The 15948-nt window shown below is 35.0% G+C and overlaps 1 protein-coding gene across 1 annotated transcript in view; it reads left to right on the top strand.

The window, feature by feature from the left end:
• Positions 1 to 14883, top strand: part of TMTC2 (transmembrane O-mannosyltransferase targeting cadherins 2) — a 144083-nt gene extending 129200 nt beyond the window's left edge. The window contains exon 12 of the mRNA XM_018080793.2: positions 13388 to 14883. Within this exon, the coding sequence (XP_017936282.2) occupies positions 13388 to 13567 (180 nt within the window). The 3' untranslated portion in view covers positions 13568 to 14883. The remainder of the gene's footprint in view (positions 1 to 13387) is intronic.
• The last annotated feature ends 1065 nt before the right edge of the window (positions 14884 to 15948 follow it).

Genomic DNA, 15948 nt, shown 5'->3' with positions numbered 1-15948 from the left:
TATTTACCTGTAATACCGAAGCACAGTATCATGATGAGTTGTATCATTTGAAAACCAATTTACTCAGCTGTGGAAAACACTGATTTCCTTTATGAGATACGTGCAAATATTTATAGCCTTATCCCAGAAAACTCTACATGTGTTTTGTCCTGCATTGTAGCAGCTCTGTAAAAGCAAAGATTGAGTGTGATTTTGGGCAATTATGGAATACTTAAATCTAGTTCTCAGTACTGTGATCCATCTTTGTGTAAGATGCGGAGGAGAAAGCTGGAACTCATGTCATTACAGTTCTCACCTTCAGTTATGTGAGAATTCGGTTATGGGTTCATTTGTAGTTGCCTGATTGTACAAGCAGTTAAACATGCAAATATCTGACATCGATTGGCTCGCTCAGTGAAGTTTGTGAGTTTTGGGAATTGATTTAAAATGCCTTTAAGTTACCGTTTATTTCCTATCTAGAATAATTTGTTGTACATTGATATTCTATTCAATACAGAACTATTTTGTCTGTGCAAATTCTGAATGACTGAAATGAAAATACATTTGAGTTTCTTCTGCTTACATAAATGTTGCGTTGCAGTAGCACCACTGACTTGTTTAGAGTTGCTTCTGTTTCTCCTGCATGTGAGAGGTAAATTGGATTTTCTAGGTTCTGATTTCAAGTGAAATTATGCAAGCAGCTGTGAGCTCTTCTTAGCTTAAAGTTTTCCAAACAGTAAGCTGCATACCCAGAAACACTTGGCAAAGTAAGCCAGAAACTCAATGTCATGGTCATTTGGAGTCCTTTCCATTTCATTTTTAGCTATGAAAATATTTACAAATTTCCCATAAATATTAGTCCTCCTGCAGTCTAATTATTGACATAATGTATTTTCCAAGTCATTCAGCTTTAAGAACTGTGAACAAATGTTGGGAATTGGCAACTTCATACTAATTCCTTTTTTTAAATTTAATTAACCTTTAGAACTTCATTAAATAATCAATTACTCCTACCTAGAACTGTTGAAACAGTAATTCTGTGCTACACATGTAATTTGAGAGAAAGAAACTCTGATAACTCATGTGCTATTCACGTAGCACATAGGTCATATCAGGTTTTTGGTATGTCTGATGTCAATCCCTTGTGCTACTTGGACCTGCTAATAAAGTCTTCACAAAAAAAATACCCCAGGGTATTCTGGTTTATGCACTCATTTTTCATGGTAGGCTCTGTTGCCCACAGTGTTCAAAATGTTTCTGTGACTAAATCTCCAAAAAGAAAAAGATCATGTTTTCACAAAAATCTTACATGTTTATTATTAGTTTAGTGATGGTTCCTAAGAAGTTAATCATGGAAGTATTAATGTATAGATTCACACCTACCTATGTTCTTCCAATATCAATACCACTAAATGATTGTAATTGTCCCTGGACACCTCATAAATTCTCCAAAGAGAAAGCATTCTCATACCAAATAATAGTTGAGCTACTTCATTGTCAAGACCTGGATTCAGAAATTTTGTGGGACTGCATCTCAGTTAGCTTGAACAGAAATCTTAGTGTCCTCACTTTTTTTTGATTTCATATGTATTTGTGTTATGCAAATCTGAATTCTTTGTCCAGTATATAGGTGTGATCAGTCCACCATCAAAACTTTTTGAATTAAAAAGGATGTGAGGTCAGCTAGGCCTGTCTCTTGGATTCATTTCATCTATCATTTTAATGTCTTTCATCCACAGCTGAGTAGACAGATTTTTTTTCCTGTGCTTACTTTTCCAGTATGAAAAATACTGCACAACAGTTGTGTTTGTACTTAACTGTGATGTTCATTTACTGAATAATTAAAAAAATAGTTTTGTGAAACTAATTAATAGAAAGTCACAGCCTAGAATTTTACTACTGAGTTAAATAAAACAAATCATTTTGCTTTGAGATGATGGGATGCAGTAGTTTCTAAAGATGCAGTCTCTTTGCTGAAATTGTGGAAGTGATGTACCATCAATAGATTTATGCATTTGATTGTGATTCACAGCCTGATAGTAATATGACAGGGGGTACTATACTGCCTGCATCAGTTCCTGGAGAGAGCAAGATTGCCTTTGCCTTGTAAATGTAGCCCTTGGTGTCAATCAAAAGTAAAGTGCCATGAAATAGAGAACTCACAGCAGTAGATTAGAATTTCAGAAATTAAACCATCTGTTTGAACGCAATTAAGAGAGAATCTAGCAAGGTTTTTCCTAATAGAGTGTTCTAGTACTGATTCTGGAAACAATGCAATGGATTTATCATGCAATTAGAACTGATAAGAAAGTGGGTTTTATGTTCATTAAATAAACCCAGCAACTGTACATCCTCGTTAGGATGTTTTGCAATAAATAACTTCCTAATTTTCTTCCTGGTCTATAGTTCTGATGTATTTCTCCTTCTAGGAATGATTTTTAGTTGTGCATTGACGTCCTATTTTTTTTCCCCCATAAGTTCTGGAGACCTTATGTTTCATTTACCCAAGATGGTTTTGATGCAACTGTTATTCTTGCCCACCTTCCCACACCTCTGGGTTGAATGTGATTTTTTTGTGACCATACAGAAGAGAAATACCCAGCAGTAAGGCTTGTTTTGGTTTGAGATCTGCATGAGAGGGACTGTACTTTTGCAGACTGCTAGGAAGGGGATGGGTGTCTGGATGAAGTAATATTCTTGGAATTTGTCTTTAAAAGTAACTTCAGTACCAGTTTGAACATATTTTTCCCTCAGAAGATTACAGTTTAGAGTCAGATGTCTGCTACTGAGAAGATTTACTGGGGAGGGGATGGATAGCTTTTCATTTCCCCCAAACAGTCCCTTCTTGAGGCATTCTGAACCACCGTGTATTGGTTAGCTCTTCATAGTGCATTCGCATGGTTCTATTTCCTACAGCTGGTTTTACTGGAATGCAAATGTGCATTCCAGTGTGCCTACCCTTTTGAAATGTCTTCCATATAATGAACAGCTCTATTACTAAGCTGAGGCAGTTTTACTAATTCTTCAGGTGTTTCAATAAAGATTGACTTCCTTAACAGTAACTAACTTTAATCTGACATTATGGTTTGTAGCAGTGCCAGTTGCCTTAGCATCTGGCTGCCTCAAACTCACTGCAAACAATTACAGCATGAAAGAAAATAGAAACCTTTTCCAATACAACAACAAGAGTAAAACCTAAAATCCACAATAAAACCCCCAAATTAAATTCCATAGGAAGATTTGCTATATGTTTCCTAGATTCTTCAGGGTGAATGATTAATATATTTGTGGTGGAATATTTGGTGGAGCTTTATTGTAACTCAGTAGTTCTACTTAATCTCTTCACATTCTAACTGCATTTAAATACACTTAAAATTATCAGCCTTATTTTTTATCATTTTTGAAAGATCAATACATGATCCTTGATTAACTCTGCTTGAAAAATTCTATTCTGATAGCTGCATTGATGGAGTTTTTTGCTGATCAGTTCACAAATTGGGTGTTTTACTCATAATAGAGAAAGAAAATGCTCTCTGAACAGAGATTATGAAAATTGCATAAGAGGCAAACCTTATGGTTTGGGGGAAAAATAAGCTTTAACAAAAAGATCAGTGGTAGGACCCACAGTTGATTTCTGTAGGATGCCATGATGTTCATACAGAATGAGTGGTATGTGTAGTGAAAATTAAGGCAAAATAATCTGAACCATCAACTACAAAATTACATAGGAATTCTACTGGCCTTGAATTATAGTTTGCTCCAGCCATACAGGGCTTTTTCTGAGGCAGTTTGGAGCAAGCATCTGGTTTCACCAAGTAACATCTGACATTGAATTTTGGAGACAGGAATTGAATTTTGATTTCTTGGTGCTAGTCCTGCAAATATTAATTGTCCTCTTATGCCTCCAGAAATAATTAATTTAACCCTTTAAAAAAGGAAAATATTTTCAAAGTGTTCCTTCATGTCTCCATTTCTTAAAACATTATTTTGAAGAATACAGAAAGCTTCTATTTGATAAACAGCATTTGTCAGCATATTCTGCATCAAGTGGAATCTTTCAGAGTAGGATGTGTAGATCTACCGCTGAACATGTCTTGCTATTATTGATACTAATTACTGTAAACACGTGTCACTGTTCAGATGTGGTAAGTAAGGCTGCTACAGCAACAAACACTTTTGTTTTTTAGAAGTCAGGGTCTTGTAAAAGCCTAGTGAGTGATTAGTGCCCAATGGTCTTACTATTAGCGATCAAAAGACCAAATTTTAGAAACTGCAGCCTTGAAATCTTTAAGCTACAAGAATAAAAATTAAATCCTTGCACTTACTGTGGAAATTAATGATTTTAATATCTACTATGCGTTTAATTGCTAAATACTGTGTAGGGAACACCTGCGGGTTACTGGCTGCCAAAAAGTAAGTCATGAATCTTTATGAATTCCTCAGAACACTGTGATTCAATATTTTGCAAAGAACCACTTGTATATTCCTCTCTTCTCAGCTGCTCTCGCAATCCTGTGGGTAAAAACTAAAGTCAAGAAAGTGTGGGCGTAACGTTATTGCACTAGGTAACAAGCATGGAAGTGATAGGAGCCAAATGAAAAAGGGCAAAGAGGAAGAAAAAAAAGATCGACATGCAAATATTTTAAGGTTTTCTGTGTAGAAATTTCAGAACACAAAATATTTGCGAGCAAGACTTTTTTAAGCATTTTTCAGTTGTCTCTACTCTGTAATGAAAATATAGTTCTTAAAATGATGTGAGTTCTTAAAACGATCTCAAGAGTTTTGTTATTCATTTACAAAGTTATGTAGTTAGTTTTTATTTGCAAAATTGTCTTGGTAGCATTTCCACGTGCTGAAGTTGCATTTTTGACCTATTTGAAAATACCTTCAGACACTATTGATAAAACATGTAATTATGAGAATTATATCACTTCATGTGATAGACATCAATTGTCCTCTCCTGCCAGTGAAATTATTACCAGTAGAGGAATAATGATTGATTCTCTTGTCTAGGGAAAGTTAGCCAAGAGAAAGTGTGTCAATGAAGGGATGGAATAAAGGCTAAAATTCATCCTAAAACAATCTGCAATGCCTCAAAATCTCCTAGTGTTTTCTTTTCTGTAGTGATCTAATACCACACTTTTTGTGGGGGCTGTCATAACAGTGATTGTGCATGATAGAAGCCTTAAAAAAATTAGCAAGATTGTTATTCTTTGTGCTAAGAGCAAGTATGCCAAGTTGCATAATGGTTTACACAATGTGCCTGAAAGCAATGCCTTACAACTACAAATACCTAAATAGTTCATGAAAGCTTATAGTAATACTGATATTAATCTAGTTCTCAAGCATTTAATTCAGGTGACTACACTTGTCAGCCAAAGGTGTAAAACTTTGTTGGATATTTAATATTCATCTGAACATTTGAGTCAAAATACTGGAACCCTTGTGATTTTGAGATTCCCCTAATAGAACACCACTAAATTTTCAAGGCTAGAAATCAGCACTACTTCTTTCTGAAATTTCAGTTGTTGGCTGTTGTACTGCAAAATAGAAACTCTAATGCAATATACTTGTTACCAACATATTGGAAAAACTGTACAACCTTTTCTGTGTGCTGATGTATTTAACCAGCATCTGGGCAAAAATAGATGGATGATGCATTCATTCTCAGCAGACATTTTTATTTACCAATGACATTTTATTTGATTGGAAAAAAAATAACATTTTTTAGTGTTAGTAGTGTGAGTGTAATTGTGGTTATAAACTCATGATCTGTAAATTAGAGTTTTCTCTGAAGATTAGCCAGTTTTGATTGTGTTAATATGGACATCTATTCTAATCAGCACTGCATGTGTGCTTCTGGGTAATGTAGATTATACTAATTTTTCTTTTAACACTTTACATTTCTTTTAAGTAAAACTGGGGTTTATCTTTAGGCAGTAGCATAAAGCCCTTTGTTTTTCTGGTTTCCAAGGTTTAAAAACAAAAATGCATGCAAAAATACATTTACTCACAGATTGATTTTCATTTTTAAAAATTCTTACTTCTTTCTTAATAGGACAAAGTTCTGTTACTGAAAGATTTTGAGCAATTTCTATTTGTCAGTATGACAGTACAGATGACATTTCTATTCAAGTTTCTCACTTGCTTGAAGTACAGACCTCCTAGTTAGCATGTAGCATACTTGTGTTAGATAAGGTAAATAAGTTGTTAAATGTTTTATAATGTAATTGTAGCTATGTATTAAAATCATCAAATTGCAGACATTAGAGGACAGTTGGATTTCTATAAACAAAAATTAAGTCATTCAATGACTTTCTTTTTTTTTATGAAATCCTAAAGTACTAGGAAAACTGGATAAGATTATCCTGTCCTATACCATTGACAACATTTGAGCTGGAAAGCAAAGAAGTTTAATTAGAAACACTTTGAGGTCTGGAAACTGTTGATTTTTTTTTCAATGTAACTGTAATACAAAATACTTATAACGTATGTTCCTCTTTAGTTTTTTTTATGGTAATACAAGTGTGTTATCTAAAAATGTCCATCACAGTTTCCATATAAACTGAGAGTGATTACTAGGAGACTTTTTAAGCATAAATCAAAGCAATTGGGGCATGACCATGGGGGGGAAAAGTCTAGATACAGAGAAATTACAAATGTTAGTACATTTTTGTGGGATGTTTTCAACTGTTATGAACTGAAACCTTTAACAGTTATAACATATGCTTTTGTTAACTTGCTGATATGTAGACCAGTATACTATGAACTTACATAAAAACCAATGGTCTATAGCTTTTCAGCAGCAAAATGTAACATATATCTATATATGCTTGTTTGGTTTTGGATAACTATGTTTTTAAAATACTGAGCAGTTTTCTGAAGGTTAAGATGAATAAGATTTTGAGGAAAAAATCTCCATTGTCTGGAGAACATTGATAGTAAAATGTCCCCTATTGATATGATAATTTGAGAAGCAAAGTAGACTGCTTGATGCATCCTTCCTATGCCAAGTCTAGAACTCTTCCCTGACACATAGCTGTGGGTTTTTTTAATGATGCCGATGTCTCAACCTACAAGTAAACTGAATAATTTCATGGTGTATCTGTGGATGAAAACTCCCACATCTGTCACCCATAAATAGGAAAAAAAAGGTGAAAAACCTTTCCTTCACATTTTAATTTCTGATTTTAAATATAGATATCATGTAGTTTGCAGTTTTAGATAGGATAGTCTCCACTGTTTGCAAACACACATGATTGGATGCATACAAAGAATTTCCATGTATATCCTCTTTTCACCAGGCAGGTTAAAATGTCACCTGCTTTAGATGTCCAGATGAGAGTATTCAAATGTAAAAGAATAAAAAATTTTTAAAAAAAGTATATGACCGAATGTTTCTGTGGTATCATCAGATGCTGTGTTAAGACTCATTCTGGTTTTCCACCTTATTGACTTATTATCCTAACATGAGACTATTATTTAAACAGTATTCAACAGAAACTGTTTTATTCCTATCTAATTTTTTTCTGATGTCTTTTTTTTTTCCTGAAGGGTGTTCATAATTTGTTGGTTTGGTGAACAATAAATGAGGTCTCTTTCTGTTTAATGATATATTAGTAAAGAATAGGTAAGGTTGTTCTCTATCAGTGTTAACAACACAGCACTCTTAAAGAATCCAATGATCCACTCCCCTATAGAGCCTAGGCTTGTCATTATTTATATTTATATAGCTATTTATGTTACTCATTCTTAAGGTAATTAGGTAGGAACACAGGCTCCCTTTGCAGCAGAGATGTTTAGGTCCATTTCTGACTAATGAAACAGTGAAAACTGTGCTCTTCACAACGTTTGTTCAAATTAGTACTTTCAGAGTAAATGCATTTCCTCTCTTCACTGTTTAAACTGAAAGCTTGTCAACACAAAAACATACTTAGCAAAATTGTTCATAAGCAGACTTGCAATTTAAGTAATGTACTTAATTGTTGTAGAGGAAAAGTTGCAGAGCATTTTTCTATTTTAAGAGTTTGCGAAGGTACTGATTTTTTTGTTTATTTGTTTTCTGGCAGAACCAAATGTTTTGCTCTCTGGGCTGATGACACAGGAAATCCCTCTCAACTCTGAATTTTAGGGGTTTTTATTCTGTCTGATCCATGCTGCTTTGCTGTACATCCTGTCATCTTGATCCAGAATGTTTTTTGCACCAAGTTATCTGTTCCTAGACAGTATACTCTTGTCGTCTTAGCCAGCTTACTGGAGATCAATGTCTTAGTTGTGATCCATGTGCTGTTTGGAACAAAATACCAGACATAGCATATGCAAACTGCAGTTCTTAAGAAGCCTTATAGCGTAGAGAACCAAGTAGAAACATGAGTCTCTCTCCATAACTAGTGCTTGGTTTATCTGGCAACACAAATTGCTCATATAAAAAGGTCTGCTTCCATGTGTCACTGATGCATTTACAGTGTTGTCAATGTATTAATTGGAGAGTAAGATCCAGTTGGCAACAATCATCTCGCTACATGTCCCTCCCCTGCTGGAATGTGCTACCTTCTCTGCCCACACCATGCTTTAAAGTAGTATGTTTACATCTCGGAGCAACTATTAGGTCATGTTTTTTCTCAGAAGTTGTGAAGTCTGTCAAAAGCAAGGGCCACCCCTGAAATTATTCTGTTTTTCACAGTTACCTTTACTGATAAAATGGAACTGTAGACATTTGGATTGTTTCAGAAAATACTGTACTGTGCTACAGCAATAATACCAGTAATAAATATTCAAGGGAAAATTCTTGCTGTCACTGTAGGATGATAAAAAAGGCCTAACAGCTCATTATCCGATGGTCACTGATCAGATGAAACAGTCCACCACTCTTTTCTCTCATGCCTAGTGAGCCATTCTACAAGTAATACTCAGCTGTTTGACTACTTGGTCATTGTACCACCTACATGTCTTCAGTTATCAAAGAGAATTATCTGAATTCTTCACCCCTATGTAACTAGAAGTGCTGTGATGAAATATGCACTTGTAAATGATATTTTATGTCCGTCTTTAAATATGGACTTTACTCAATAGGAACCCTTAAAAATTAAGTGTGCTTAATGGCACTGTTTTAAAACAAAGCACAACCTTTGTGTTTCTGATGGGTTGGCCACACATATTACAGTATTTATTAAACAGTCCTGGGGTTGTTTTGAAACATCTACAATATCACACATAGCAATAATTCATTAAGAGCAAGATGGATTTTGGCAATATCTTTTCAGTGACCTTTTGAAATGGATAAGTGACAAGCAGCTTGCACAGGTGATTCTACTGAAGTAAAAATTGCCATAATTTCCTTGTAAGTGCTCCAGCAGCAGCAGCAGAATGCACTTTCATCTCAGAGTCTGCTACCCTGACCTCTGTAGTATTGACAAGAGAAGGTCATCTGTAAGCAGAGCTTTGAGGAAAACAATTTCAGACTTCCTTGCTTGTGTTTGAACTGTTTGTTCATACTGATCTGCCATATAGACAAGTTTGTGCTAGGTTAAGGGTTTGTGTATTTGTTTCTCTCTCCATAACTTCTTAGGCCATGTAGGAGTTAAATTTTATTCTTGTGTTAGGGACTGTTCTTCTGATATAGCATTTGCTATATGTGGAGACAGAGATTCCAAACAAGGAAGTAGTTCATCTTCTTGTCATTAAGATTCATTCCATTTGTGGGTCCAATACTCTACGTGGTTACATTAGTGTAATCCCGAAATACTACCCAGAATTAATTTGAATTATTTGAAATTCCATAGTTCTCTGATTTTAGAGAGGACTTTATGTTAAGATTTTGCATGCCCCAGTGCTCTCCTTTTATTTTGGTACTGGAGGGAAAGTTTGAAAAATTGTCATCAACGTAAACCAAAAATACCTCAGGCAACTAAATGCATGCCTTACGTTATTTTGTTATTCATTAACTATTCTGTTATTCCTCTCCTCCCCACAACCACTTCTCCCCACTGCCCCCAAAAAACCACTAAGGAAACAAGCGCACCACGATAAAAATGCTAATAAAGGGAATAATTCCAAATAGACCATAAAAGACAGCATTTATAATCTCAATAGAAATGCCAGTCAGCTTTTTTTGATGTAAAGCATCTGTCTCCAAAAGGAAATGAAGGCAGGCCTGTTTCTCCTTTCAAGTTTCTGAAGTAGTAGGTGGTGTCATTTGTTATACAGTGCTTCAAGTCCCATGTTATTGCACTGGTAGCTGTCGACTGCCTTTGTTAACGTACCGAAAAGTTTTATCAGCTGTCTTTAATAAAAGACAATCTATGTGAAGAAAAACTATAGGAAATGTCTCTTGCTCTCTTATCCTCTGACCAACCTTTATAGCTGTCAGAGAGCAATGGCAGTGATGTATAATGTTGCAGGCATGCAAAATTCATGTGACTATTACTATAAGCCATAGATATTGGATTGACTGATACCCTAGAAAGCTAGGGAGCAGTCTTTCCAAAATTCTGTGTATTTCCTCATTTGAAACGTAAAGGAACTGGAATGAACTTTCAGGACTACCTGAAATGAGTTATCAGTTCACATTTTCCATGGATACATTAGTTTAAAGCATTAATGGCATAGAATTTGTTAGGCCTCCAGGAAATTAGGGATGATATGTAGAAGTTGGAAAATTTCAGTTAAAAGTCATGCAGTTTGTCCTTTTTATTTGTTTTTGTTGCTTGCTCTTGTGAAATGATATATCAAAGAGATGGTGGTAGAAGAGTTTCTTAGGTAGTTGTATGATCTTATATATATGATGTTCTTTGGAGTACTGGATTAGTCCCATACACACACCATATTTTCAGGAGGGTATGGAGGAGATGGAAAGGAATTCTGGGAGCTGTATGAGACATCTGTGTTACTTACCACAGAATAGGTTTTGTGGATGCTGTAGAATTGGCCCTGAGCACATTTAAACATGTGTCTTATTTATGTGAGTTTTTCTAGGTTTAAGGTTTTTTAATCCTTATCCACTGTAAACTTTGTCTCAGTGCAAACACACACACATATTTCAAGTGAGAAGTCAGCTCTGTGTCAATAACTGTGCTCTTGAAGAAAGCAGTTTGATTCATGAACTCTTACTAGATAAATAAATAGCGTGAACAGAGGGAGTGGATGTTCCCACTCATGATGTGAGAAAATTCTCTCAATCAATCTGAAGTCTAAAAATAAATAAAATACGTGGATATTGGGGCAGCCATCCATATACAGTGGAGCTGATTTCCAATCCTTCTTCACTTTATAACATCAATTAGCACCCAGAACATTGGTGATTAAGGAGTGCATTATTCCATCATAAACTAGTATGCAAGACTGGCACTGCAAAGGTAAAGCTGTGAAAATGTGGCTGCTGCTATGTGTTGCCTGTAGGAAAGATATTTCAGGGGCATGGTTTTCCTTCTCTGTACAGAATATTATGGAAGAGAAAATCTTGGAGAGTATTTGACTGGCAAAACTAAATAAAACTCAGCTGTTTTTTTGTTTGTTTGTTTGTTGATTCTCAGTAGAAGGAAGTAACTGACTTAGGGGAGGTGGAAAAAATCTGTCAGGGTAAAGTAAGAAAAATTAAACCTAAAAATAACATCTTCTGATTCCACTGCATTTACATTGTGATGTTTACAATAGAGAGAGCTGAACTAATTTTGTTTTGCCTAATTTTGAAACTCTGGAAGCCACTTGTTCTGAGAATTTGGTATGTCACAAATTCTTCCTGAGATTTTGTGATTCATATATTGACAGGTGAAAAGAAGCAAGAAGAAAGCTGAAAAAATATGGAATATTTATAGGATATAAAGCTGTAGAATTATCTGAATAACATTTCCACCACAAAATTTAGGTTTTGGACACAAGAATTATTGGGGGGTTTGATTCAAAAGGATAAGAGTAATGAATTTAACTTACTAATGGAGAGGTTTGGAACACAGGTAAGTCTTCCTCATCATAATGATTTCCTATTACCACATCAGTTTGGGAGACCATCTGTAATGCATGTGCAATTGGCCATATACCTACTGTATTTTCATGGAGTCATGGAATCGTTTGGGTTGGAAGGGATGTTGAAGATCATCTAGTTCCAAGCCCTCTGCCATAGGCAGGAACACCTTCCAGTACACTGGGTTGCTCAAAACACCATCCAACCTGGCCTGGAACGCTTCCAGAGACTGGGCATCTGCAACTTCTCCAGGCAACCTGTTCCAGGATCTAACCGTTCTCCTGAAGTTATTGTCACTGAGGGGTTTCTAAAGCATACAAGCACCCCCCTCCTCACAGTAATCTGAAGCTGATTTGCCATGTGGCTTCACATTTTGAGTATTGTATTTTGATCAGAGCACTGCTGAGTGGTGTCTGGAAACACTTGTCCTCTGAGGCAAAACAATGTGACTTCAAAAGTGAGTGTTTCTGAAGCTCATTGGAACTTACAGTGACCTGAGAGGGAGAACCATAGTGAACTTTGTGTATCATTTTTCCCACTTTTTCTTTGAAAGGCAAGGTACTGATTTGGCAAATGCTCTCACTGTGCTCTTACTAGCATGTGAATACCTTTGGTACTTGGCAAAAGGTGGGTTAGACTGTTTGTAGCTTCATAAATGTGCTTTTCTGCCCTTTTAGTGTTTGTTAACTCCAATGACCAGCCATATTTATATCATGAAGAACCTATTATTTCATAGTGGAATAATCTAGAGATGAAAAAATAAAAAACAAGAAGCATTTTTTCTTAGCTGAATATGGAAAAATTATTAGTAACATAAGAAGCTTTCAAATGGATTTGTTATGAAATTTTAACATCTTTCTTATTAAAATAGCATGTTTTTCCACCATTGTTAATTTTATTCAGTCATTCATTAAGAAATGATTACCACAGCCTGAATCTAAATTAATATCCTAGAACCCCTGAATATCCTTAGAATCTGAGAACAGGTTGTATTTTCTACTAATTATAATTAAGACAAAGAGAAGAAAGAAATAAGTTCCAATGTGTTAATTATTTCCAACAATTATAAATTCTTTATTGGCAATGAGTTTGATTAAAATTAAATTCCTATCTTTAATCCAGTCTTGTATTACTTTAATTTTCTCTTGGAACCTGTGCTATGCCAACATAACCATATGTAAAGCTTATTGAGTTCTGTGTTTTCTAACATTAAAGTGGGAAGTATATGTTTGTAGACACCAGAGCTTGACCTGTTCAAAGCACAAAGTGTACAGCAGCTGTTCAGAAACTTTTTCTTGTTATTTCTATTTGCTTAAATTACTAAATTGCTTCCATGGAAAGTCTGAAAACATAAGGGAATAACTTCTTTAAGTACGAGAAGATTGTCTAAAAACAAAAATTGAAAATACTTCTAATATTCTTCCTTCCTTTTTTTTTTTATTGTACCAGTATCCAGCTGCCCTAATGAATCTTGGAGCCATTCTCCATCTGAATGGTAAATTGAAAGAGGCTGAAGCAAACTACCTCCTTGCTCTTCAACTTAAACCTGATGATGTCATCACCCAGTCCAACCTGCGCAAATTGTGGAATATCATGGAGAAACAAGGTTTGAAGACATCCAAAACATGATAACGAAAACTCTGAATTTTTCGTCCTTAAACTTATTAAATCCACAAACTAGAACTTCCACACAGTTGTTCGGTCAGAGAACTCACTGGACTTGACTGCAAAGATCAGAGGGCTTACTTACTGCTAAGGAGAAACTATTCTACCAGATAAATAGAGTAAGAGATACTTTGAGGTATTCGTGAAGGACTTGTTACCTCACAAAAATATTTGGAGCCATGGCACTTGAGAGGAGGTGTTTTGGCATATTTGTTAAATCATTGCAAATCCCATATTGCTTACTTTTGGGTGGGTACCTGAAATGTGTACTGTCATAGAAATACTAAGGGAAAATCTCACAATACACACTAAGCCATATGGGAGTTAAAGTGGTAATAGTGGGTTAAAGTATTTTGCTGATACTGTAACTCATTAAAATGTATACTAAATCCAACATGTTTGCAGTTTGTCTTAATGCTGCTGTATCTCACTTTTGAACCATTTGCTTTCCAATTTCTCAGCTCATATGGCCAATTTTTTCAAACCTGTCAACATGATTAGATGACAGCATTCAAAGTTGTTTACTGAAACATACCTATTATTTCAACATGTTAACTTTTAATGCAGGTTTCTTGAGACATACAGTCAAATTGCTGTCAGGTAGACAGAATGACTAAGGAACTGCCCATATTCTACATCAGATATAGTATGTAGGCTGGTAGAAAAAAGTTCATAGGTGTGATTTAGCAATACAAGCAAGAACGATGTGTGCCCTGATACCAAATCAATGTGGTCAGACTGTCATCTTAGGAAAAAAAAATTGGTATTATAGAATAATGTGTCTGACTCTCTTTACTTTGCCGTTAGATAAGTCCAACTTTAAACTGGACTCTGGATACAATATGTTTGCAATAACTAGTACTAGTGAGATTTGAAAGTATTAGTGCTGGGATATGCTACAAATGAGACTTTATGAGCAACTCTGAGAAAAGGGAATGTTATCCATTGGTGAGGCTCACAACTGAAGGGACTAGATTAGATTATGCTTAAAATAGTTTAGATCAAGAGAAATTTGTAATGGTGGTTGCCAGTTACTTTTCACAGTGGTGGTGTTTTAAAGAGTATTACCTATTCAGATTCTAACCAAATATTAGCGTTCTGTTTGTATTCTTACATGTGCTAGCAGCAGAGCTGTCAAATATCTAAATACGCTTTTGGTGAGGTTCAATTTATTTCTGTTTCAGAATGATTTGTCCTCATTACTGTTTTAGTCTTCAGATTTTCAATGTAAAGATAATTTATTTCAAATTGAGTGTATGAAGCTTTAGTCAGTTTTTTTTCCAGACCATTTATTAACTGCTTTCTTTCTTTGGAATAAATATTATTGCTTGTAAGAAGATTTACTATTTCATTTAGTGGCCCTTTGAATCTGCTTCAGTATTCCTTTCATAATGATAGATAAAGTGGTAGAGCACCTTGAACTGAAGCTTCTTCAGGATCTTCTGTTGAAAACTCTTTATTACTGAGAAAGTGTTTGGGTTTTTTACTTTATGTATTCCTTTTTAACTGTTGAGCACCATTCCAACAAAAATGTAGAGAACTCTTTGCTGTATTTATTTATTTATTACTTGACTGCAGCAATGTTACCTACCATTAACACAATAGTCTTTAAGTGTTGCTATTTCTTTTGTTTGGTTTTACTTGCATTTGTTTTGTGGTACCTAATGGGAAAGGGAACACTTGAGTTATACTCTACCTTCTTGGTCGTTCTCCCCTGTATTGAAATAGATTGGGGAATAGCTGTTTCAAAGTCAGTATAGTAAAAAAAATATAGTAATGTGTGTTTCTTTTTCTTTCTTATTGCTCACTGAAATACCATAAGTTGCTAAGTTTACAACTGGCCTGCCAGAAGGGCCAGAGGGGCAAGATTGTCTGGTTTTGTGGAGTGTGTCAAGTTTTTCTCAAATAATATTGTTGCTGGAAAAGCAAAAATGAAGGATCAAAAGTTGAATTTCTACTTTATAATTGAAACCAGTGTTAGAATACAATGGTAGCTTGAACTTATTCTCCTGCTTTACTGGCTTTCTGGGAAAAAGTATAGAAATAGATAGTCACTATAACTGAACTTGGTATAGAATGTGGTATCCTGGAGCTTTATTTTCTCAACAGTCATCAAACTTCAATGTCTTCTTGGTCTTAACCATTCACCATGTTATTTGTCTCCTTCAACTTGTACTTATTCTTGTTTAGTAATTTTTATTCATTGCACAAAAATGGGGAAAAGGGGAGCACTCCTGTGATACGGTGTCATGCTTGCATTGATAACTGGTTTTGTTTGTTTCTATAACAAAAAAAAGAAAAGAAAAAGAAAGAAAAAAGGACTACCATAAATTTACCAAGAATGT

This window comes from Manacus vitellinus, unplaced genomic scaffold (genome assembly GCF_001715985.3).
Source record: "Manacus vitellinus isolate BGI_N305 unplaced genomic scaffold, ASM171598v3 scaffold_5_pilon, whole genome shotgun sequence".
Lineage (NCBI taxonomy): Eukaryota > Metazoa > Chordata > Aves > Passeriformes > Pipridae > Manacus > Manacus vitellinus.
Note: the sequence above shows the minus strand (reverse complement) of the source record. Positions and strands in the feature narration are given on the sequence as shown.